The sequence below is a fragment of the Peromyscus californicus genome, unplaced genomic scaffold (assembly GCF_007827085.1).
Source record: "Peromyscus californicus insignis strain IS unplaced genomic scaffold, ASM782708v3 Scaffold_10__1_contigs__length_136768540, whole genome shotgun sequence".
Lineage (NCBI taxonomy): Eukaryota > Metazoa > Chordata > Mammalia > Rodentia > Cricetidae > Peromyscus > Peromyscus californicus.
Window position 1 is genome coordinate 93,381,728 of NW_026294391.1, and position 26,639 is coordinate 93,408,366.

At 39.5% G+C, this 26,639-nt stretch overlaps 1 protein-coding gene across 6 annotated transcripts in view; it reads right to left on the reverse strand.

Annotated features, from left to right (window-relative positions):
* Positions 1-26,639, reverse strand: part of Dcx (doublecortin) — a 78,248-nt gene that overhangs the window by 11,131 nt on the left and 40,478 nt on the right. For 2 of the 6 annotated variants that reach the window (XM_052737511.1, XM_052737503.1), the window contains exons 4-6: positions 13,900-14,002; positions 11,537-11,674; positions 3,756-3,853 (exon numbers count right to left, since the gene is read on the reverse strand). In XM_052737511.1, the coding sequence (XP_052593471.1) occupies positions 3,756-3,853; positions 11,537-11,674; positions 13,900-14,002 (339 nt within the window). The remainder of the gene's footprint in view (positions 1-3,755; positions 3,854-11,536; positions 11,675-13,899; positions 14,003-26,639) is intronic. The other 4 variants (XM_052737540.1, XM_052737536.1, XM_052737528.1 and 1 more) reach the window with 3 other exon arrangements.

Sequence of the window (26,639 nt, forward strand, 5' to 3'; positions counted from 1 at the left end):
TTTTTGTTGATTGATATGTAGAAATACAGAAACACACATATTGCTTAACAATACAAATAATTTGCACCTGAAATTCATTTGCTTAGTCCCTTGGAGCCCTACAGAACAAAATGTTTGTAACAAATACAGCTGTGCTGGCAATACTAGTGCATTAGAGAAAACAAAAAGTTGGTCTTTGGTCCAAGAAGCTTATAGTCCAAGAGAAATCAGGAAGGACTTTGGGGAAACCTAGCTTCTAGTTATGCTTGCTATTTTTCCAACACACCCTGTGCTTTCTTGGTGGGGTAGCATTGCTCTTACTGATGTTTTAAAGCTTGTGTGTCGGTTTGCCTCCTTGTCAGGCTTTTCAAAGCTTATCTAGCCTCCAAGACGCCAGTTAAACATCACCTGTGGGAAGTCTTTGCCAGTTCCCACCTTCCTTGGGTCCCCATCAAATGTCCTTCCCACCCTGTTTTGTGTTTTTCCTTATGTTATCCAAAGCCACATACATTCAAGTGAATTGTGCCTGCGATCTCAGGATCAGGCCCCTACTTTGTTCATCAAACTGTCTTTCTGACCACTCCTAGGATGGCAAATAGAAGTGTATATTTAAATGATGTTAGTTATATGTTCAGGCACTGTGTCAGACATACTTTCATTGCCATTTTGCAGAAAATTCTTCAAGTTTAGTATTGTGGGTGAAATCACTAATCTGAAAATCATTTTAATTAAATCAAAGAGTTTTTCTATGTTTCTGTATTTTTAAACATCTTTTACCAGGTATTAGCTCCAAAAACAGTCTTCAATAAATATTTGTTAAATCATACTGAGGCTGTCATTAATCTCTTAACTTTTGCCCTCATCTGTAAAATGGGAAGGCTATCTATCTGTCCTTTCTCTTTCACAGGGATAGTTCAAGGATAAGTGGGAACATGGCTTGTGAAAGGTTAAAGCAGTATAGAAATATAAAATGAAATGTTGTTCTCATTAACTACCTTAAGATGTACTGTGTGTCCATATTGCAGCACTTGAGTATGCGGACTTTGGCTAACCCCATTGCAGCTGCATTAAAGAGGATTCTCCATGAGCTGCCTAAGAGAAGCCAAGCATCTGATTACAGCTTAGAGCCCCAGCACAGCAATCAAAAGTTACCAAGGGGATGCTAAGACTTCAAGATTGTTTCCAATTGCATAGGAGAAAAGAGATTGCCTTGGCCACCTGCTTCCTGTCTCCACCATGACTCACACCTTTCAGGTCCACTTGGACAGAAGTTCACATGAGATCTGCTCTGGCCACTGCCCAGGGAGATTGGTGATTCTAAGGCTCAGGTAGCAAGCAGAGTGAACGGACAGATGCAAAGCTCGGACCTAAGATTTGGAAGAACTAAATCAAGGTCACAACCAGCTTTTAGCTTATACCAAAAAATCAGCTCAATCTCCATTTTTGGTCATGTAAATGTGAGGCCATTGCTTCCTGATAAAATGCACAGAAGGGGATGTACATCTTCATTTCTAGAATGTACTGTACTGAAAGATAAAATCACAGGAACCTTTCCAGATCAAAAACTACTAAAAGAATATAGCCAGATAAATGTAATATTTGATCCTAGATTAGATCCTGGACCAGAAAAAGAATGTCACTGAGGCAACTGATAAAATTTGAATACAGACTATAATAGTTTTATGTCTTTGTTGATTAAATTTCATGATGTTGAAAATTGTGCCATGGTTATAAACCATTTTTGTCCTTAGGAAACACATTGGATTTTTTCAGTGTAATAGGGCATGCTACTTGCAACTTAATCTCAAATGACTCAAATGGCAAAAAGTAAAGGTTATATGTGTTCTTATACATGAACAGAAATAAAAAGAGAGCACAGGAAACAAGGTAATTGGAGCAAAGCAGAAATTACTGTTAAATGTGCATAAAAAGAATACAGGGTCTTTATTATTACAATTCATCTTTAAGTTTGATGAGGTAGAAAATATTTTTAAAGTAATATTATATCAGAATCTACATGTATATTTAATTTGAAGGTTTAGCTAGAAAAATATGGTATAATTTATTAACCTGTGTTTGTTTTTCTGTCTTAAGAAAAATTAATCTTAAAAATACAATACACTGAGAACTCTACAGAGAAAATAACAGTACCAGCTCTGACAATGCCGCCACTCATGAGCTTTGTCTAGTTCTTCAGTGACTAAATTTGTTTACAGAACTGTGTGAAAAAAATAAACAAGTCACAAGTGTCTACAAGTCCAACCAGGAGAAACAAATTTGATAATGCCAAAACTCACCTGAAAGCTTTACAAAGAATGGGTCCTCAACGCAAATGAACTGGGTTACATGACAGTCAAAAGGCTGAGGGGTACAAGTGTGCAGAGAAAATGGAGCCTAAGCTGCATCTGGCACTCTGGGAAAAGTCAATGGAAAGTACTGGTGGAGAGCACACTTCCCAGAAAGGAAGATAGTTGCAGAAAGGCCTAGGGTGAAGGTACACTAAGAAGCAATGTAGTCTAGAAGGATCTTCATGACACTGAAATATTGGAGACAGGTTGTTTCCATCTTGTAATGTATATATTAACAAATTTTGCTACTTAGCAAATAACCAAAAACTGACTGTAAAATGCATTTCATCCATCTTACAATCTCCCAGTAACACAGACTACAGAGACAGTTGAGCATATTCTGAAATCCAGTAGGTGAAGAAGGATTATCCAAAGGTTCTTGTCCGGATCAATACAAGAAATAAAAGGGGTCATTAAAGGGAAGGAATGGGCATTATCAAAAATAGGGCATGCAAAAGGGCATGCAAATTAAACAGGAAACTAAAAGCATGCTTTAAAGAAAGATAATGACAAGACTTATCAGATAGTGGTATAGTGGTATGCTATGAACTTTTTTAAAGTTATACTGCGTGTGTGTGTGTGTGTGTGTGTGTGTGTGTGTGTGTGTGTGTGTGTGTGCTTTCCTGTACCACGGAACACATATAAAGTTCAGAGTTCAAAATGGTGCCCAAGGCCATTGATAAAATATTTGTTTGCTTTCTGCATACACTTCACATGAATCTTCCTAGTAATGAAGAATGCACACAGTAAAACTAGGCTCCATATGTTCATCGATACCCTGCAAATCTGAAGAGAGTAACTCACAGCAACCTTTAAAAAATTGTAATGTTTGTTTGTGTCTGAGCATAAGCATGTCCATCACATGTGTGCAGTACTTGTGCAGGCTAGAAGAGGGCATCAGATCCCCTAGAACTAGAATTAGTTGTGAACCACATGGTATGGGTACTGGGAACTGAACCTAGTCCTCTAGAATAGCAGTACATAGTCTTAACTACTGAGCCATCTCTCCAGCCCCAACTCAGTGCAACTTTTAACTACTATATTTATATTACTTCCATTGGCTGGTGCCTAATGACACAAGGCACCCTCAGCATCCCCTTTGCTAGATGTTGGAATTGGTGGGGCAAGTGCCTGTGGTTTGCTTTCTGTCGTTACTTCAGAATAAATATTTGAGATCTTGGTACCCCTTTGGATGAAATGCTAAAATGTAACTGAAAAAATGTTAAAAGTGAGGGTTAGAGAAATCAATAAAACTGACTCAAGGCTTGTTCTCTGCTGGAATTCTTGGGACTTCAACTTAATGGAGTCAACAAAGGTGAGTTCTGACTTCAAAATGTGCTGTTGAAGTACAGTGGGTCAGCAAATCTCTATGCAGCCTTTTAAGAAACTCTGAGTGCAAAGGGGTTTAGTAAGGTATAAGAGACATAATACCTTGTGCTTCCGCAGACTTCCTGGGCTTGTGGGTGTAGAGATAGGAGACTGCTTCGATTTGGGTGTTGACAGCTGACTGCTGGAAGTTCCATTTGCTAACCCAAGGCAAGAGAAAGGGAAAGAATGAAAACCAACAGCATATAAAAGAGCAGCTTCTTTCTCCTCCTAAGACACTACGAGCATTCAAACAAGGTACAAAGTTTGATAGACTTAAACCAAAGTGAAAAAAAACACACTGTTCAAATGCCCTAGGAACTGCCACCCTCAGTTAATGTGGTCCAGCACAGGGCAAGGCATCCATAACCCTCACCCTGCCCAGTGCTTCTCAGTAACAGGGATCTATTTCCTTTCAAAACTTTTTCATTTTAATCGCCAGGTTTGATCCTCACATCTCTGGGAGGCTGTTTGAGAAAGCATTATTTGACTTTAAATTTTGCAGTAAGAAAGATAAGATACAGAGAACGCATGTGCCTTCCATTAAGGGGAAGAAATATGAGCACTTTGGGCTAGGACATATCTACTTTGGAGTCAGTTGAATGAGACTGATGTACGACAGACCCACTATCAATCTCCACAATTTCTTATTCACCTCCTCTTCCTTTACTACCGTGTCCTGGGTGACAACAACAGCAGGAAAGAAACAGAAAGCAGGAAAGCACAGAAGGAAGGAACCACAGAAGGAAGGAGACCGTCAGAAAGCAGAATGACATCAATTAGAGGAGCAGCAGAAAGTAAATTGTAAAGAAAAGCTCGAATGCACAAAAATGGAGCAGAAGAGAGAATTCAAAATAGTGGAAGATCTGGAATGGAGACAAAGATAAAAGATTTAAATACTGAGGACAGAGCAAAATGCAGAGACACAAATTAATTCTAAGTAATTGTGAACACCGTCAACGCACAACCCCAATCTGTCCCCAGTCAAGAACATGATAGAAATGAGATGACTGAGTTTTTAACATCTCGGTATTCCACTGCCATTTCAAGCTGTTTTCTATCCTCCTGCTAATGAGCACTTTTAATATGAAAAAAAAGAAAGGTGTCACATCAAAATGTGATAATTAAATGGTTTTCCATGACATGTTCTGCTTTCTCATGCTGAATTATTCTTTAATCATAGGACCTACATTGCTAGAAAGATATTCTGAAGTATGTTATTAAAACAGGGGGGAGTGTCTCAGAGGTGTACAGTAGAGTGAAACAGAGGGAGAGAATAAAAAGATAGTCTAAGAATATTGGGGTTAGTCCCACAGATATGGCTTAAACTTCTATATCATGGGTATTCCCCGAGTATATACCTCCTCTCCACCACTTATGATAACATTTCCCTAGTTTTGACAGCACACTCATCAATGGAAGACACAGAACACAGAAGCTGCATCATTGTAGAGGTTGCTGAGATTATTCATGCTCCAATGAGGTGAACAATGACCACTTGGGAACCCACTGACTGTCTTTATTCAGTTATCTTTCATTTACTCTTGAGAAGCTTTCCTATCTGCCATTCATACCACTAGACAATAGCCATGGAACACCACCTATGAGAGAGGCAAAGATTAGATATTTGGACTTGAGAAATAAATACATTACTTCCTGGGGGGAGGAAAGCAAGGATTAAGTAAAGTATATATGTGGATAAAGGCCTGCACAGGATATTATTAGAGCCCAAAGGACAGAATTTGAAATAAGAGGTCTTGGAAGTAAACAAGAAGCAACACCTGAGCATTTTGAAAACTGAATCGGGATGAGGTAAATGTCGAGAGGCTGAAGGTAGACTCGTGGCTGTCAGAGCCTAGAGGAGGGGAGAGGTGGAAGAAAGTGGGATGTTTTTGGAGTCAGAGTTATTCTGGCATTAAGTCATGATAACTGTGGCAAACTCTATAGCTAACTACAATCCACAGTGGGTTTTAAATTAGTTCATATCAATAAAGCTATGTTTAAGAAAATAAATAGAAACGAGCTAAGCACAGAGGGGAGAAAGTGTACTCCAGGCGTTCGAATTGCACCAGAAGACAAGAAAGTGTGAAAGAGTACAGTGTGTTTCCAACGTGCAAGCAGCTCACAATTGCTCAAAGGGAGGGTCACAGAAGGGATGTGCAAACAAATATAGCTGAAGACTAAGGACATGAGCAAGATTTTGGTGGGTCTTTTGTGTGACCCACTAAGACATTTAGGGGGGATCTAGGGTAGTGGAATACGCCTGTAGTCTCAGCACTTGAGACTCTGAGGCAGGAGGATTACAAATTTAAGGCCAATGTGAGCAACTTAGCAGAAGCTCGGGAATTTTTTCAGCAATTTGAGGTCTGGGAAAGTAACTCAGTAGTCCCAGGCTTTTTTTTCCAGTTCATAAAATAAAAGTTTGGGTTTGATTGCTAAAGGAAAGTCTCACGAGCATTTTAAACTGAAATGTATACAAACAAGTTTAAATTTAAAACTTGCTCCAGCCTCTGAAATGAGACTAGAATGGGATAGGATGGGTTCAGACCAGAAACAAACATACTTAAAAGATATAGCAGTAGTCAATTAGTGCTTATAGCTCCAACTAAGGTAATGTGGAAGGGAAAAGAGGACCACTGTGTAGCTAGAGTTTTAGATGGCAGACAAGTATAGAGTATTGTGTTCACTTCTCCTGTAACTCATCCTCCAAATAAAGGACGTTACTTGTGCCAAAATTCAGTGCTTAAGTACCAGACTTTGCTTTTTGGCAATTAAATGACATACTCTAAGAAAGGTAAGAGTCTGAGGTTCTGCAACAAGTCACTTATTCTCTGTAGGAAGGAAATGAAGGAGTTAATAGTTAAAAGAATTAATGGACTATCTACATTGCCCAAAGACTTTCCCAGAAGAACCTGGCAAAAGCTTCCAGAATAAGGAGAAATCCTAGAGATCTTTGTAAACTGCCAAGTAGAGTCTCCCACAAAATGCTCTAACTTGAGATCTGAGCACTAACAAGATGTGTGCAGACATTCCTGGATTGAGTTTGGGCATTTATTCCATATGGTTGCTATATACTCTACACATTCCCCTTTCCTCACATTCGTTAGTCCCCCCAACTATGAAGGGTGTCTACTCTACTCCAACATTAAAATTGTCCTCTTTTATTTTCACATTTGTCCGAGAATGAACTCAGTGGCCTTGCCAAAACATGGAAAACTGTTAGTCACAAATATGTGCATGTGTCAGTTTTCATCGACTGACTACAGATCTGAGTATTCAGGTTCTTCAACTTCCAGATCTTTTTCTCCATATCTTCAGAAACTCTTTTCAACCAACAACTTCAGAGGTAGTACACAAATATACACTTCATATGTGCTTTTCTCTATAGTCTCTGCATATGATTCTTAAATGCTTATTACAGGAGTTCTATACTGTTTTCATATCCCTACAGTACTGGACCAATCTTAAGTTATTCATAAATAAAAGCCTTTATCATTGACCTTCTACAAGCATGGACACGAGTTTTTCATAATTTAACTGCCATGTCCTACGTTGTTGAAGAACTGAAAATATTCTCCCTTATTGTCTCAGAATATGCTGATGCGATGAAATTTGCAAATGGACACAGAAATGAGAAACTTGTAGATGTGAATTGGCAAACTGAAGGAACCCCTGTAGTTAAAGCATGGATCAAAAATGTATTTACATACACATTTTGTCTTCAGACCATGAGAAAAGCTTGGAAATGATACCATTTGTTATGGATCCTAGACCAAATTCTTACAAATATCAAATAAAAGAAGAAGCAGGATGTAGTGTAGATAGGGTCTGGTGAACTTGGTGTGTGCTTTTGGACTGGCAGGTCCTTAAAGAACAGTGGTTCTCAACCTGTAGGTGGTGACCGTTTGGGGTCACAACAGTAGTAGAATGACAGTTATGAAATAGCAAGGAAATAATTTTGTGGTTTTGGGTCACTACAACATGAGGAACTGTATTAAAGGGTCGCAGCATTAGGAAGGTTGAGAATCACTGTTATAGAAAGAGTATCCTGTTGCCTTTCTTGAGAGTGAATGGAAGTTGCACCACTGATTGATAACCTTTCTTATCCCTTGCTATCTTCCTTAGCTCTCTGGTAATTGGGGAACACCTTGGAAGGGACTCTTCTCCCTTACTGACTCTTGTCTTTCCTATTCCTCTTCCGAATCACGAAACTGTCTCACTGCACTTAGCTTTATACATAGACCAAATCCTTTCATTTCTTCTTTTAGTAGAATTCCTTTATTCCCCTTTGCAATGAGGTGTGTCACATTCATTTCAACCTCTTTGGCTACCTTTCTAATATTTTCAAAAATAAGATTATTCATTTACTGGGTGTCTATGATGAGTTAACCACAGAACCATCAACCCTCTCCCTGACCCATACACATTTACTCCATGGAGAGGAAGCAGAGTCAAGATTTGGGTGTACGGATTTCTGATTCCAAAGCCTATATATACTCTTCTCTCTTTGTTTTCAACTTTTGTAACATAGACCTTTCCGTTTTTAAACAAACACTCCTGGGATTTCTTCCTCTAACAATTTTTTTCACAGGGACTACGGGAAATAGGGAAAATGGTGGCAGAGAAAAAAAGAAAGGGCCAAGAAGACTGTAGGAGCAGCTGCCAGAGCTGGGGCACATCTTCAAGAAAACAACTAACCTGTCTGATCTGGTTCAAGTTAGAAAGCAGTTAACAAGAGATGTTTTGTTTTTTTTTCAATTATGCAAACCAGCTGGACACCTACACAATATCACAAAACAATAGAACCCACGGAGCCAGCGTGGTGTAGCTCCCCTCATGTCACAGAACTTTCAGAGAAGATGATATCTATGTTCTGTCTGTCAACTCCCTTAGTTGACACTCTTCAGCTGTGCGGCACAACTGCCAAGCTCAACCCCACATGGTCTTGTCTCACAGGACTTTGGGGGTAGTTAGTTCTGTCCTTGCTTCTGAACTCATCTTTAGTTCCTTGGTCCCATCAGTATTTCCTGTCTAAATGGAACAGGGCATGACCCAACAGGATGGCTGGTCAGGTTAGTAGGTTGACCTACCTAGTTTTCCAAGAACAGTAAAAGAGTCTGCTTTCAAGCATGGATAGTCAGAGAAACAGGAAACAGTGTCACCAGCCATGTAGAGTTGATGCTGAGTTTCCAGGTTTTATGTTCCCTTGTCTAGAGGATACACACATTCCTGAAGACTAAGATGTATGTAGCTGCACATAAGATGTGTCTAAGTGATCCAAAGTATAGTGACTAAAGAGGTGTCTAGGTAGTGAGTAATTCAAGTTGTATTACACTTTCTTAGTTCAAGTTCACCTGACCAGAATGGCGCAGAAAAGTAAGGGTCTCTTGGTGTGTGCTTTGCCTCTAACCATGGATGAATAGATACCAAACTGACATTAATGCTCACTCATTCCATCCTGACTTGCTTGACCATTGAATATCAATACTGAAACACACTGAAAATTAAGCCTGTTGGTTTTGATATGATGTTTATTCTGAAATACTCAAAGTAATCTCAGCTTACCAAAAAAGTCCAAAAACTCCAGAGACCACCCCCCATTAATAGTAGTTGTTCTATGGTTATTTTAAAAACATTTTATAATATGTGGTCTCACATGATTCTCCTGATTACTAGTATCTCTTTAATCAACAAAGATACAAGGATTTGAGAAGATTTGTTGTGTTTAGAGTATGTTACTCTTCCCCACCTTTATGGATGATAGCTTCAGGACTTGTTCACAAAATCCATTTCACAATCTCCCACTGTGATCCTTGTGTGATTTATTATCAGTCTTACATTTTTATCTCCTTAATACCTTACAGAGAGAGATCTCAACCCACAGTTCAGTCATTTCCACATTTTCTCATATTGAGATGCTCTAAGATTTCTTTCGTTCTGGTCAAATGTTCTATTTCCTCTGTATTTGCATAGAGACTTTTTCTGGAAGGCTATCCAAGTGGAGCCAGACCAGCTAAGACTCACTTCAGAACAAAGCCAAAAGACAGACCTATGGTTGTCACACATCCATTCCAAAATGCCCTTGGCTTCAGTGTCTGGATTGCTTTGGTTAATTGTTTCTGCTAAATAGAAATGCTTTTGTTCCTCTTCCCAGACTCATCCATCAAGGAAGCAAGAACTGAGAGTCCAGAAACAGTTCTTCAGGGATTTGTTCGTTGGGCTGTTTCTCAAGCCAAATACAATCATAGATTGTAAGATACTGTAGATTTACAAGATGAAATGTGAATTTGAAATCTATTTCCTACCATGTTTTAGAAATTACACTGTTGAGAATTCTGCAAATAAAATGGAGAAGAGTCTTCCCTGTTGGAAAACACATTTATTTACCCAACCTTGCAAGGTATGTGGGTGGAACCTATGTCTTCACTTATGCTAGGCAAGTGCCTACCACTGAAATATAACTGTAGTCAATACTGCAATATTTTAAAACAAATGAGTTTTCCTCCAGAAGGTGAAAACTTGGGGGAATTTTTATCTTCCTGAAGCCCTGCCAACTCTATCAGCTACCTTGAAGTGACATTAGAGGGATTAATGGAATCTGTTCAGAGCAGACCATTAGAAACAAGGGCACCAACTTACCTTTGTTTTCAATTCAACATAAAATAATGACCCAGAAAGCACCCCAATATCCCTTGGCCTTCCCACACCCTTCACCTGGAGGTGGGGCCAGGGAGAAGGATACTGAGAAGCAAGGACCATCCAAAAGAAATCTTTGTATTCAACACACTGGGAATCCCACACCCTGCCTCCAATGCCTGCTGAGAAGAATCCTGAATTCTGGTCCTTGAATACTGAATAGTTGTGTGACATTGGGAAGACCTTGAGAATCTGAACTGCCCCTCCGGTTTCCAATGTTAAAAAAAAACAATGACCTAGATAGCTATCCTTTTGTAACTTAATTCATAGTGTCATTATGATGGACAACAGAAATGATGAAACTGTTTTGGCAAAATAAGGGATTCTTATGTTGTTTAATACAGTAAATAGTCACTAGTCACGTTAAAATGTGGCTAATCAGATTTCAGATTTCAGATGTGCTTATTAAGTATAAAATACAGAGCAGTTTCAAAGAAGGTAAGCATCTCAGTAGTTTCTTATATTGGTCAAATGCTGAAATAATTATCTTTGAATGGATTAGTAAATAAAATTTATCTATATTAATTGTTTTTTAATTTTTAAATGTAACCATTAAATATTTAAATTAATCAGTATGCATGTGGTGATGTCATATGAAACTCATTATTTTGTGTGATTAGTAATACAACTTTCAAAAAGCATACAACATAGAAAGCTTGCATTATGATCCATGTTAGTTCTATTAAACAGAATTAGTCTCTCAGGAAGGTCAAAACACTCAGGGAAGGCTGCTTAGGTTTAACAAAGGACAGTCCACAGATAATTCTTTCATAGAATCTTGTTGTTTTATATCCCTTGGCCCAAGGGCTAAGGAGATAGTTACATATTAAAACGCCAGTGTGGTGGTGCATATGCCTGTAATATTAGCACTGGAGAGGCATAGACAAACGTTTCCTGGCACATGCTGGACATCCAGCCTAATCAGCAAGCCCCAAATCTCAGTGAGGGATCTATCTCAAAAATCAAGGTGGGCAGCTCCTGAGGAACATATGTGTTTGTCTCCAAACAAATTTGTTTTTATATCTCTGAAATGATAGAATTGGTCTTCCTGGGGACACTGGTGACCTTGAAGAAGCCATTTATCTTACGCAGAGGTTATCAGATTCTATAAATGAAGTCAACATGAACAATAGGAAAAGAACACTCACCGTCTTGGTCGTTACCTGAGTCAGCTGGAGACTTGCTGCGACGCATTGGGCCTGGACTCTTAGCTGATGTCTTTTGAGGTGTTGGGGAAGCTTTTGGGCCAGCTGTGGCAGATGGATTCCCTTTCATGACTCTGCATTCTGGGGGCAAAAGAACACAAGCAACTTAGGTGAAGGTAGAACTGAGACTCTTAGCACATTACCGGCATCTCAAAACAGAATGATCACCACAGGCCAAAGTACCTAAGTGGCTCAAAATTACAAGGTGTTCCTCATTTTTTTTGTAGGAACTATGGTTAGGGTGAGGGAAATATGGGGAAACTTCCAAAATTTTCTTAGGATAAACTACCTATTGAAGTTTCTCCATTCTAGAGCAAGGACAGATATTATAAGCAAGTCATTTAGATCACATTTCAGCTTAATTATCTGAAATTGACCAAGCCATACTTGAAAATAGAATCTGTGGAGGCTTTGCATTTATTAGAGTACAGGTTGACATACCTCAGATGTCATGGCTACATAGATACAGAGTCCCTGAGTAAGCTCCTACTCATTGTTTATTACCTGCTACACACTGTGATGAGTACGTTTATAGTATCACAGCATTTCATTTAAAAAGCACCATTACTATGGCTACATGGTATTGATAAAGCCCTTTTTTATTTTCAGTATACTTTGTAATCCCTTATGGTGGTTTAATAAATAAATGGGTCAATAATGACTCTGATGTTCATTGCTCTAGAACACTTATGGGTCTGTAGGAGTGAATAAGTTAAATGTTTCTGCACTTGTCCGAGTTGCAGACTTATGTATTTGGAACACTCTATGAAGATCACTCAGCATCCTGAACCAGGAGTAATTTGAGTCACTGAGAGGTACTTTATTAGGAAAATCATTATGCTCTTTTTTTAAAAAAAAAAAAATGAGAGTACTACAAACTTACGCTTCTTGTTTAGGGCCACAAAGCAAGAAAGTAGCAATCCAAAGTCCAGTATCTGTGTCTCCTGAGTTCCCGTCTATTTCCTGCACATTTTTTTTAGTTGTACTCTTTTTCTTTTTATCTATTCTTCTCTCATGGAATATATCCTGACCCCAGCCTTCCTTCCTTCCTTCCACTCCTCCCAGTTCCCTTATGTTTGTATGTATGTATGTATGTATGTATGTATGTATGTATGTGTGTGCATTGCATGTGCCTGGTGCCTGTAGAGGTCAGAAGAATGTACTGGATCCTCTGGACCTGGGTAGATGCTGGGAACCAAACCTAGGTCTTTTGCAAGTGCAACAAGTGCTCTTAATTACTGACCCATCTCTCTAGCTCATTACCTGCACAGTTTATTAATTTTGCTCTATGATATGAAAAGTAGAATCAAGCAAAATGGTAGAGGGCAGATTTTTGTTTAGAGACCTCCTTGTTGACTCTGCATAAAGGTACACCAAAAAGACAGGTGGGGTAATTTGGTCAATTGAACTTTTTAGGAAACTGAATTGAGGAGACAGCTCATGTTTGTTTGTTCTACTTTTTATTTGAGTTGATGAACTTTAGTGATCACTATCAAGAGCCGCAGATGCAGAGGGAATAGGAAATTGGATATGGCCTGCATTTGGTTAGCTATTTCATGGTCGTTTGCTTTTTCTAAAAGAAGAACTATAGAAATGCCACTTTTTAAAAGGATCCTGCCTTGCGTTACTTGTGGGTTGTCTCTTAGTGAAACTCTCTTTGTTTTTCTCACATTTTACTCCTGAGTGGGAAATGTATTTTTAATATGTCTTTCTGTCAGTAGCCCATCCTAAATCTGTTGTGTGGTCTAACTCACTTATAACTTACACCTGGAGCTTAAATTACTAGATGTTTAGGTCTAGCTTGAGGTAAGCAATCCTTCAGAATCCTGAATCACAATGCAGAGAGAATGTGGTAGCAAACACAAGGGTGGGAACAGGACTTGACACTAAGAATAGACTGGGGAGAAAAACCTTCTGAAAATAGGATCGTTGCCACACACCAAAAAGGCCAGAGCAGAATTACTAGGGAAAAAATGCATATGTGAAATATATGTATAGTTCTTACTGCAAAAGTTCTTTCTTGATGGAGCAGGTTAGCTCATATGATACAGTATATGGTTCAAGAAATGTGGTCATTATTGGGGCAGATGGCAAGTTTCATGTAGCATGAAGGCTTCACTTCTGGGAGATCTAGGTGACCTTTCACTTTGTGTGTCACATTCTCAAAAACAAAGGAGAAATACTAGCAATATCAACCTTTGAATTACCATTTTTTGAATATTCTGACCACAAAAGCTCATGAAAATCCTAAGGAATGAAAAAAAAAAACAGAACAAAAGCAAAACAAGCCCAATGATAGTGTTTACCATTCTCATCCAATGAAAAATCATCTTGAGCATAGCGGAACTTTTCAGGACCACAAGCAATGAAGACATCATCATCACCAAAGAAATCATGGAGACAGGTGACCTATGGAGAAAGCAGAAATACTTGGTTAGTATTTGATGTCCTTATAACAATAAGTTCACATAGTGTTAGCAAGGTTCACAACTTCACATCTAGGCCATAATGACTTTCAGAGATCTCTCTTTCTCTCCTCTCTCTCTCTCTTTTACAAAATACCTACCACATTCATAGTCTGCACTATGATCTTTAGTGAGGGAACATAAACGTGTCATTGTCTTTCCATGTTTTATGTATGCGCATCTTGTCTCCATGTCATCAAGACTAAGACTGAGATGATGCACAAATGGAACTCTTCCCTCTGAAGAAAAGTCAGCTCTCACAGGTCCCAAGAAATGGTACATCTTCTATCACCTCAGTGGCAAAGTACTCATGGTCTAGGCAAACTTTAAGTCTAGGCCAAGGCAAGGACGAGAGATTGTCTGCAGCTTCTGATATATAGACCGTGTAGCAGACCCAAAGTTGGGAATTCCTCTCTTCATATTCATAAGTTCTAATGGTAGATCATTTTTAAATTTCTTTGGATGAACAAAGACTGGAGTTTTGGTTTTTAAGAAATACCCAGTATAGTAATGAGTCAGAGTTTCAGTCCACACTGAAAAGCTACAGAGGAAATCTCCTCTGATCACTTTAACCCCATCATGGGCAATGGGTCCCATAAAGCCGGGTGTATTCCCAGGATCCTTCTTGCCCTTGAGTGTGATATGCATTGCTACTTCTTTACAATGGAGACAGTCTCCCAGCTCCCTTCTGAACAAAGAAATGAGGGTTCCTGGGAAAGTAGCCTGATCCCTGTAGTCTTCCCATTTCTCAGCTTTCCTAATTACATCTGATAATTAGTCCAGCACATCAGGCAAACCCCAGGAGGAACCATGGAGTCAAAAACATGCTTATCCAACTTTCTGGCTTGTAAGTGTTCAAAGCCTCTAATTGTTCTAAGAATCTGATTCAAGCTGCCAGCAATGGCTTTCTAAAGGCACAGACCTCACAAACTAACAACAGCTTGCTGTGTGCAGAAAGCAGTATGTTACATTTGGAAAAAAAAAATGTTTATATTAATAACATCATTCCCCCACCCGAGATCTATTCAATCTGTTTCCCCAGCCATGATGATTATTGCAAGCCTTACACAAAGAAAGAGATGCTTAAAGATTACCCTTTATTGTCTAAGCCTCCCAATCATCCATGAGATGCCAAGGGAAGGAAGGGAGACTTGGAGGACTGCCAGGGTCACTCCTAATAAGCTTCTTCCTAGTTCTAAGCATCAGCCTCATCAAGTGCATCCATGCCCTTTTTCAGCCAGCTGGTCTACCCTTCATTGATTTACTACACAATCATGTAATGACCATCAGAGCTTCTACTGATTGAATCCTTGCTCTGAGATAGGACCTGGATTGGCCTGAGTACTTCCAAATCTATCACCTCATTTCAGACTCAGAAAATGCTATTATATTCACTATTTTGGAGATGAGAAGCCTGAATGTCAGAAATAAGTAAATTACCTAAGTTTAAAAAAATAAATAAATCTAAGCAAACATCTAATCTAATGTGCCTTTCACCATCCAGTAAACTGAACATTTACATAGATCTTGGGAACTGATGGACAGAAGAACAAGACACAGTTATCACATCACAGAGCTCACAGTCTGATGGAATGACACACATTGAAACAGAGCACATTTCAACTGAGTTTCAAGGACAAGAGAATCTATAGGTGTCATGGAAGCTATTGATTAAAAATCATGTCCAAGTGACCCCAGTCTCTGGTTGACAAGGTTAGTTCAAGGGGCATTCTGCATGTGGTTTGGAACTAAGTTCCAATAAAATAGCTTAGTTACATGCTTTGAGCTCTACTACAGATCTCCTGTCAGTGTCTTGAACACTGAATCAATACATCCTGGAGGTTTAAAAGTTTAGACACGAAGTGGGCCTGCATTGCTTTCTTGATTGAGGCTGCTCTTGACCTGACTAGTGGCCTTCATTTTTGTTCATGAGTGAGGAATGCCTCACCCTTGAACTTCCCTGGTTATCTCTAGGAATTAGTACTTTCTTTCAAGACCCAGTTGTGCTTTCACGGACACTTTCCTAGTCCTGCCCACTGGACCACAGGGTTCATCCCTCCCTCTGAATTTCAATGTCAATCCTGATGAAGAGTCTATGGCCTAATTAGAATTTAGCTTAGGTAATGTCAGTTTAGACTGAATACAAAGAAGAGAAAAAGGAGAAATATTCAGGGGATTTCTAATGGATATAAAAAGAAAAGTAGGAAGAAGAAATCAGTTATGGATGGGAACAGACATCAGTATTCAGAAACTTTGAAAAGTAACTAAAGCACAAATTTAAGAACAAGAAAGAACGGTCTATAGATTCATACATTGTTTTTCACAGAGGTATCTTAATTGTTGAAAAACTTAATATTTCATGGGTGATTTTTTTCATCTCAGTCACATGCCATGATATCTTATTCTAAGATAAGAACGCAGTACAGATTGTTAGAGTACTTGCAGTTACAACTACCCATCCTCTGCCAAGCCTAAGTCTCTCCTCCTCCTCTCAGGCTTAGCAAAAAAGCTTTTGGCTAGCCCTCCCTTTGGGAATCTTATAAGAAAGGCAATGTTTCCTATGCTTTTGACAAACTCACAATGGTGTTCTGGCTTCAAACACATTCATGTTGCAATCCAGCTGTTAAGCATCAGGTTTCTTATGTGATCCTGCTCCCTATTTTACTGGCTTCAAAATGTAGACAAACACATCTTGTGTATGTGGATACCCAGCTTTTCCAAACACTTTTGATGCTGAGACACAGCAGCCCTCATCTTCGTTACATGATGAGAAAATAGAATGTTTTCCATCTTAAAAAATGAAGATCTCAAGGCACAAAGAATCAAAGATTCCCAGGGATTCATAGTTGGCCCATGAAAGAGTTGGGACTAGCACTCAGGCGTCCTCCTTCAATTTAGAACAAAATAATTCAATTGCCTGAGAGAACATGACTCCCTATAACTCTAGACAGGAGACTCTCTAGTCTCACCGGAGACTAGAAAGTCCAATTTACTTTAGACTGTCATTTTGAAAAATGAAGTTTCATTGTTAACCATATTTTTAATCCATGAACAAGAAAAAAATTTCCTTTTCGTAAACACTGAGTACATGGTGAAAAACAGGGACAAGGAGAAGGAAGAATTTTAAGAAGAGAAAGGAAAGAATAAGCAAAAACAAAAGAAAAGGACAATAATAATGGACTGTAAGAAACAAATCTCAAATGAAATAATTGATGCCTGTTTTTTCAAATGTTTGATGGTAACATTGTGGCACAAGGTCTACCTTGGCTTCCACTTCAAATGCAGGATTTTCTAATTAGCCTTCTGAAGCAATCCTTTTAGAATAAAGTGATAACAAATGTGGTAACAGACTACTCATTGCAATATCACAGCACCCTCAAAGAATAAAGGTCTTGCTGACATCAGCTCAAGGATGAGTCATACTTGAGTAAGGCAGAGGAGAGAACACATAGGCATGACACCCATCTTTATAATTAGTCAACTACCAGCACAAAATCAATAAAAATCAACTCACATTAACATTGAAAAATTACTTCAATGCTCTTCGTTTTTTTTTTTTTTTTTTTTTTTTTTTTTTAAAGAAAGCATATGTAGGGAGAGTGACGCCAGCGTGGTTGTACATTAGCATGAACAATATGCTATTTGGATGGTCCAATGTCTTAAATGTCAAAGGACAAGTGGATAAATGGAGGCAACAGATCACTGTGTGCAAGCAGTTTGAGTCAGTTAGTTGCAAATGGAAAATTCACTGTGATTTAATTAGATTCTCCATACACACATTACAGATAGTGGCCATTTTTGCATGTGCCTGCTGCTTCTATATCCTATAATTCACTTACCTAATTCTTTAGAAAGAAATGTTCTTCGGGAATATTTATAAATCTATGAGACCCACTTTTGACATGTGTAATATTTTTAGTGAAAGCTCAACTCCCCCGCATATTGATCATTAAACACTTTCTAAGGCAAAAAAAAAAAAAAAAAAACTACATGAGAAATACAAAAGCGAAGAATAAAAGGCCCCTGCCTTCACGACTGACAATGTAATAAGCATGTGTGAACTACACAATAATGAGAATACAACACAGGCTGTTGTCAGCCCTGCTGTGATGGCACAAAGAGCACGAGGCAGCATGGAAGACAAAGCAAACAATGAAAATCAAGGTCACCACGGCCTCACATAGTCATTTATATACATGCCATGAAAGTAAAAGTGAGACGATCTGGAACAAAGAATGGGGCTCGTGGAGGGATGGTGAAGAGAAATATGCTCAAAATAAATGGTAAGCTTGAATAAAATGTGTTTATGAAACCCATCAATGGATATATGCCAATTAAAATATTTTCTCCCGGGAACTGAGGAAGACTTCGCAGGGAAGACTGCTCACAAACTGGGTCTGAAAACATAGCTGGGATAGAGGTTAATGGAAACGGGAGGTGGTCTAGGCAGAGGCAGCTGCGTGAACAAAGGCTGAGAGGCAGGAGCATGCCATACTCTTAACAGCCTTAGAGAAACAGAGCTACATCCTATTGGCTATAAAATTGGTTTTACCCCTCCCAAAACCCTGCCAAGCACAATCGCCCAAATCCATTTGCTAACCTGTTGCACAGACAAAGCAAGCATCCAATGAGTTGCTTTCTGGTAGAATTCAGGGTGAAGGGCAGGGCAAAGAGTGTCTGTGAAGAGGGAACCCCTGTGGCAAGGCAGACAAACCACATTGATTCCGCACTCTTGCCAACAATGTGCCCTGGCCATTGAGAGTGGCTGGCAAGATTTGTGAAGTTAGTCAATGAAAGATTCAGTAAACATTACCAGCGAGGCTTTCTAGAAGTTACTGCCTCTTTCATTCTGGAACATTCCCTGCCTGCCAGCTCTGGACTGGTTCCAGTCAAAGGCCAACACTGACCTGGCTTCTTAAGCTGTACAATATTTTGGGCTGACCCTGATTTTCTTATCAAACTCTTTTTCTTAGGGTTATCTTGAAATTTTCTTGTGGATTTTCCATAACATTTTTTTTTGGCCTGAGCAAGCACCTCCTTAATTCTGTGGTGCCCTTTTTTTTGGCACAGAACTCTTTATTCAATATCTGCATTTCCCTAAAGCTTTTGAGGAAATAAAAACAATGATACTTGTATTTCTACAATATTTTTTTTTTACTGTTTTTGAAACCTTTCTAGGAGGGAGACTGTTTGGGAAAAGGAAAGTGTTCAGTGAAAAACTGTTGAGAGAGGGGACAAAAGATAGTCACAGAGGTTGAACATTAAACACACACATGAAAATATTATAATGGAACTCTTCATTTTGCACCATGGCTTTTGCCAATAAAAAGCACATTGAAAACCTTTCAGCATTTTTCCTATGTTATATTCTCTTCCACACTTCTAATCCTTCTCCCAATCTAATGTAATCAGGATTCCATCTATGTCCCACTCCAGCAAGGCTGCCCTTGCCAAGATCAACAACAACTTGAATGTCGTCTAATCCAATTCTACTTTCTAGTCTCATTTAACACCTAGCAACAATGGTCATCAGGTGAACAAGCCTTCCCTCAATATTTTCCCTTTGTAGCTTCTGGAATACTACATAGCTGATAGCCTCTTTTCCTTATTCCACCTGAATGTTTTATTTTATTTCTTTAGCCAATTCATAATAAAGCCATTTATGCTGTGTCTGTGACAGTTCTAATGTCTAAAACATGTGCAGTCTAACTATGCTGTTCCTCTTTTTTCTTATAGTGATTTGTTTCTTTATGTGGTTAGTATATGTTATTGTGAGTGCTGAGGGGGCCTAGTTTGGAGAAAGTTGTATGACACAAAGATTGGAATTTTATTATTCAAGTTCCAGATCGGTTTTCCAACCATTTGCTTAAAAAGAATAGGATCCTCTCTCAACTGAAGACTTGTTCTTTAAGCACCTCACACCTTCCACGTATTATTTTCCTTTGTCCATCTGTCAACCATATCTTGAGAACATTGTCCATGTCTCTTATTTACGGTAGTGGTAGGTTTGACTTTGTGACCCATCCCATGACCCCAGGAAACAATCTCGATGGCTGATTGTGGAGGGGGAAATTGATACCCTTTCCTGCTGTTTGGGTCATTCTCTGGGAATTCCCAACCCCTCTGTGGTGGATTTACTTATTCCTATGGCAAGTGATACTGAGCTAACTCACTGTGGTCCTCCAACACTATGGCATATTAGATCTCACCCAATCTTCGACTGATAAAGAGTGACTAGTTCCCGAAAAACAACTTTTCACAGGTACTCAGGCAGTAAAATACCATAAGAAACTTTAGGAATTCATTGTGTTTAAGGTTAACTGATCTTTCCACTGGCCTTCTTAGCTGAAAAGCCAACAGTGACTTTGTTTAATCCCATTCTTGAATTTCCTCAAGACTGAAATCTAGAACGTCAGAACTCCATTGAGATATTGACACTTGAATTTATGCTATTTTCATTCTAAACTAGTGGTCTTTGCATGGGGAAAGGTCATAGCCACTCTACGTGGCTTTTGCTGACTTACGTCTGTCAAGTTCTTTCACTTCTATTACCTCATTTGGCTCATTAACCTCCTTTTTAATTAATAAAGCAAAAAGGGCCGTCAAGGTCAAGTGATTTTTACAGGTCACATTCCTAGTTGGCAACACCGCTTATACCAGAACTCGATATGACTTATTCCACTCTGACACACAGAGTACCCGAGGCATACAGCAAAGCTCTTTATATACCAGACAGGGAAGCCCTTGGTAAGGAAAGACAGTAGGAGACTCAGGATAGCACTGCTTTAAGAAAGAGGAACTCAAAGAGAAGACAGGAAGAACCAACACATTCTACAGTATTTTGTCAGGAGCTCGTTTATGATATAATAACCTGGTCTTAGGTGATGCCAGTCCCTTGGAAGCCTGGCAAGCCCTCAGTACTGAGGGGGGTTTTGTCCTTAGTTTTTTGTATCAGCCCCCACTGGAGACCTCTCCGGCGTGAGAGCAGCTGCAGAGGTGCTGGAGTTAGGCTGCTGAGTCCATGCCCAGGACTGACACCTGCCTTTCCACGGGGCCCTGGGGACAAGTTGGCTCAGAGAACCAGGGACGAGACAGAACTCCATTCATCAGAGAGAACTGGGGTGGAAAAACCCTGCCTGATCCCTTGGCACCATTAAACTTGAAGATTGGCCCTGGGCCCCACACAATTCCAGGTTCAGTTTAGTCAGGTGAATTAGAAATGTGAGAGTGCATTTATAGGACCGCTATTGCAGTTATCTATTGCATGTAACAGCTTTCTGGTGCCTGCTATGTTCAAACCCGGGTAAAGGCATAGTTGTAAATTCTAATAGAGTAAAAGAAAAAAAATCTACGCTTATAAAAAAGAAAGCTACTGTCTACCTACGTTGAAAGTTAAAATTCGCCAGTGCGTCTCTGCTTTCTCTCAGGCCCAGCTTCCTCTGTTGTAAAGTAATGATGCTTTCCTTCAAGGTTTATGCTCTCTTTGTGTCATGAGTCCATTGGAGAACTTGAAAAAAGCTGTATCTTCTCTCCAGAAAAAAAAATGTGTACCTAGATAGTTAAATTTTAATATAAGTGGGGATGTTGGGGGGAAGGGGTTGTTAGGAATTTCCCTGAAGGCCATCGAGAGATTCTGAGAGTCTCTGGACTGGTTGATTTCCGAGGACACTTCGAGCTCTGACAGTATGAAACATTCCAGGTTGGACACAGTTAATGAGCAGATACACGCTAGCCAGAATGCTGGCAGCTGTTGTGGAATCCCAGAGGCTTAACTGTACCCCCCTTCCCAGGCTTCCTGAGACTATTCCAAGGGAAGCCAAAGGATATAAGCTCATTCTCTGCAAACTGAGTCCAAGGGAAGCAAAAGAGTGCAAACTGATTTACAGCAAAGCAGAGGCCTGAATGTGCCTCAGGCCATTGCCTCCCAGGTTGCCAGGGAGGGAGCAGGCAGGAGAGTCATGGCCTCTGTTTCTCATGGCTGATTGCAGATAAGACTGAAAGCACAACTGTTCAGTTGCTAAAGGGGACACAGCACTATCATAAATGCTCGGAGATTTCTCTTCGGAACGTTTTGTCTCAACGTGACCAGACAGCGTAACAACGGCCATAAACCTGCAACATTTCCTCACACATTACCTTCTTCTTTGCGACTTTGTATTTTACTCTCCCTGCCCTAAAACATGTCAAGGGAGAAAGCAATCAAGGAGTTTGATAGGCTTTTCCGGCAGGATTTCTGTAGAAAACACAGGAAACAGAGTGGATACACTAAGTAGAGTTTAGCAAAGAGGACAGATTGCAGAAGTGGAGGAAGAATACAAAGAAATCAGAGGAGATACTGTGGTGTCACAGGTACATTGACAAGGGGCATCCATTACTCGCCTTAGGCCTAAGGGAAAAGGAGCAGCTGCCAGAACTCAGAGAGGAGAGAATGAGAGTTATATGAAGAGGACTCCCTAACAGGAGTCGTGACCTTTAGTATAGAAAGCTAGTGATTTCTCAGGCTGGGGTCCAGGCAATAGACAGCCTAATTTCACTCACTTCTCTCCTCCCAGCTGAGCACCATAGTAATAAAAAAGACAAGGGAGCCCACTCACTATGGTCAGCCGACAAAGTCATATAGCAGTGAAGAAGAAGACAGAGTGTAGAGTGTGCCTGCCGGGATAACTCAGAGCATGCATGTACTATTGTAGAAAAGAGGAAGGACTCCTTGTATCCTGAAACACTGACAAGATGTGACGAGCACTTAAGCAATGCTAACATTGTTTTAAACATGCTATTCTCACCTCTCCTATATTTCAGGCTATGACAATTCCTTCCTTTCTTTTTTCAACCATAGCCAAAGTTTCCTTCCCTCTTCTTCTTCCCTAGCCTTTGTATACATCATTTCATCTACTATTTACTTCCGATATAAAAGAGGTAGTCAAAGTCCAGCAGGGCAGGAAAGGGAAATGAAGAAACAGAGAAGCAGCAAGAACAGAGAGTGCATGCCCATGTTTGAGAGCACAGTTCTCAAAAGCCAAGGGGTGTTCACAATTGTCTTCCATCTAAACATAAACCATACAGTGTTCAAAACTGAAAACCAGGAGCAGAAGGACACTTGCGTTTGTACAGATGAGGCAATTCTGGCAGTACCATTAACCTTAAAGGAAGTAATGAACCAAATGCGGAAGAACATTCAGGAAGAATGAGATGCAGTCAACTATACTGATTATTCTATGATCACTGCTTGGAGAATAATTTAGAAAATGGTGACTCCTAAAAGCTTCCAGACCAATAATCTCTCAAAATTTAAAGCTTCTAGAGCAGTGACATTGTGCAGTATTTGGAGACCATTTTTCTTGGAATAACTTGGGAGTGTGCTATTTGACACTCAGTGTGCGAAAGCTGCATGTGCCACTAAATGCACCATACTTCCCTTCATAGGGCATCTCCTTCCAGGTGTTCCTATTGTCGATGGCTAGGTGCTTTTTGACCCTTGGCCTTTCTTCAAATCTAATAAAAGCTTATTTCCTAGTTTCCAACTGCTTTACTGATTAATGACTCAGCCTGCCCAGACCTCTGGTTTTTTGGAAGTTCTAGTCTTGGCATCCTTCTAAAGTCCATGGTTTCCCTACAATCCTGCTTTACCCATTCTGTTCTGAGAGACTAATAGGGTTGGGGTTGGTAATTGCACTGAACCTAGTTCATCTGGAATCTCTGTGAAGAAGGTGACAGTTACAGGAAAGAATCACATCAAGGAACTATCACTAGAACAAGACAGACAGATGGACTGGGGTGGAGGGAGACATCCCGAAACATCACATTTAAAAAGCTTCCATGTCAGTTGACAAGCAGAGACAGAGAGGTGTGCTGCACAGTGACACTGGAGAGCCAGCTAAGCCATGGTTTCACATTTGAAGAAAGCTGGGAGTAGATGTGGAGACAATGTCTAGATGGGCCATATTTCATGTGTCAGTCTCATATGCCTAACAAGTGGAATGCCAAAGGGACTTCAAACAATTACCAAAAGAATTAGTATGAAGGTACTAGAACGGGCTGCTGTTTCCCTAACAACCTCCTCTTCCGGAATTGTGAAACATGGGAGATTTAGTCACACACTACGGTGTGATCAGGGACAAGCTACTTAAATGAGACATCTCAGATCTTTATTTGATAAGTGATGCAAATGCACTTTGACTACCTATGGATTTTTTATTTTTGTTTTTCAGATTAGCACATGAAGAGATATTGCCTATGGCTGTACCTTGAAAATTATCAGTACTACATGACAAATTATTATAGCTACTTCGCAAAACACGTGCATAAAATCATAGCCATCAAGTGAAGCAGATGAAGTAAATCCTATTTTAGAGGGGGGGGGCAGGAGTAAGGAATGAACTGAGCAAGAAAAATCTACTTTATCTCTCATCCCTATGGAGCTCCTGACTTCCCTACTTAGTAGTACTTTTTAAAAATATTGTTTTATGAAACATCTACGGATAAGGATTTCCCCGAATTACTAACATACTTCAGAATGAATCATATAATCAAAATTTTACTCTCAATTTGTCCACTTATTGAATAAATTTCATTTAGTGCTCATAATGCTTCACTCGCTATGGTAACTATTAGGAGAGAATAAAGAAAGATGTGCTTGCTGTCCTCTAAAGAGCACATGTTTCTGGTACATTGTTTTCATTTGACTTGCTCCTTTTACAATTTAATTCTCTTCTTGTGTACAATCTACATTTAATCTTCCTAAAATTAAAATTTGGACACTGTTTATACAATCATCCAAATTGCTTGGTTATTCCAAGTTTTGACTCAAACCAGTTGCTTTTTGAGCCTTTTAAGATTATGTACGCATACAATTAAATTCATCCTCATCAAGTGGGGAGGCATCGAGGCCCAATGCATTGGCAATGACTAATAACTCGTTGCTGGGAATGAGTCAGTTGGCTTCAAAATTCTGATAAGCTCATTCATGCTGGAGTAGTCAGCCTTAGTCCTCTTTAGGTAATCTCACAACACTGAACAGGATGCAGACCACAGAGAAGACCAGAACTGAAGCTGATGAAATAAAATTATAATAGCAGACATCCCATGTCCCCTAAAATCTGGTAAAAGATATCAAGGAGCAATGATTGTCCTTCAACTCACCTTTTGCATGTAAACCATTTTTAGAACTATTTCCACTTCTGTTAGATCATCTTCAAGTTCTCTCAACCTAATGAGCCAAATTCATTTAAACTCAGAAAAAAAAAATCAAATTCGTGAGGAACTGAGACTAATGTCTATAGTAAAAGAGTTTCTCCAACAACTTTCAAAGAGGCAAGGGGACTAAATACTTGGCTGAAGACACCTAAGAGTGATGCTAAGTGAAAGTTCTGTATTCTGCCCCCGCCTCACAAAGGGACCTTTCTTTTCTACCCTCTAAATCCATTCTACCTCCCACACAGAGAAGCAGACCTAGTGGCAAGTTTCAGCAGGAATGCAAATTGAGGGATGTGTACAAGACAGAAATAGACTTCATAAAATGGCCACCAGTGTGATCGCTTGGAAGGCACTCAACTCAAACCTTTCCACTTTGAGCAAAGGAGTGTTGTTTGCATTTGCCCCTTCGAATGGGCAGCTGGGATCAGGAGTCCAGCTTTCAGGCTTATAGCAGTAGATCAGCCTCTTAGAGGAGCACAGCCTGCTTCTCACTGCAGGACTTACCCAAATAAGTGGTAAGTTCCATGTAGAATGGTCAAGAACCTTAGACTGAATGTGCGTGATGTGATTTTGCAGTCTTGATAACAATTAGGCCTATTGCATTGGGTCAGGAGACAAACTGCAGGCTTTTCCATTTCGTTTTCCTCACATTTACAGTAGATCAAGGGTCATTTAACTAACACATAGTTGCAACAGAGTTTGGATGGATTTAGTCACTGGAGGCTAACCTTTTAAAATATTCCCTTGGATTTTAGTTTCAAATGTTGTTAAAGAAAATGCTTTTGAAAATAATCCATCATTCTTTCACTAAGGTAGAAAATATTTTAAGTGTTGCAACATGTTTCATATTATGCCTCTGTACCCTCTTAATATCTAATACAGGACAGGTTCTCAAAGAAATATATTTAGGATTGCAGTGAATTAGTACTTTGAGGTATTTTTGTCTATCTACTTAGTGGATGCCTCTTCCTTTTCAAATATATATGTAATATATGTAACTACATATAATAAAATAGAAAATATAAATATATAGGCATTTAGGACATATGTATTGCTCTAAAGCATATTTATTAATATACTTTATTACTTTCTTAAAATTATTTCCTGTTTTGCTTATTATCTTGGTCATGAGCAGTTCCCTGACCTAGGACCTAACTGGAAACTCTAAGGCAGCTGTGCATTTTTCTGCTCCCTTTTGTACTGATGGTCTAGCCATTCAAGTTCAGCTGAGAGAAATCAAAGCACAGCAATAAGGAGACTATAGAGCCAAAGTAGTGGGAAGGGAAGAAAGACAGGAGGGCCATCAGAAATGCTTGGTGGGCCACGGTTCAGAGAAAACTGCCTTCCTACACTTGGCTCTCTTTTTAAGCCAGGCCTCTGTCAATAAC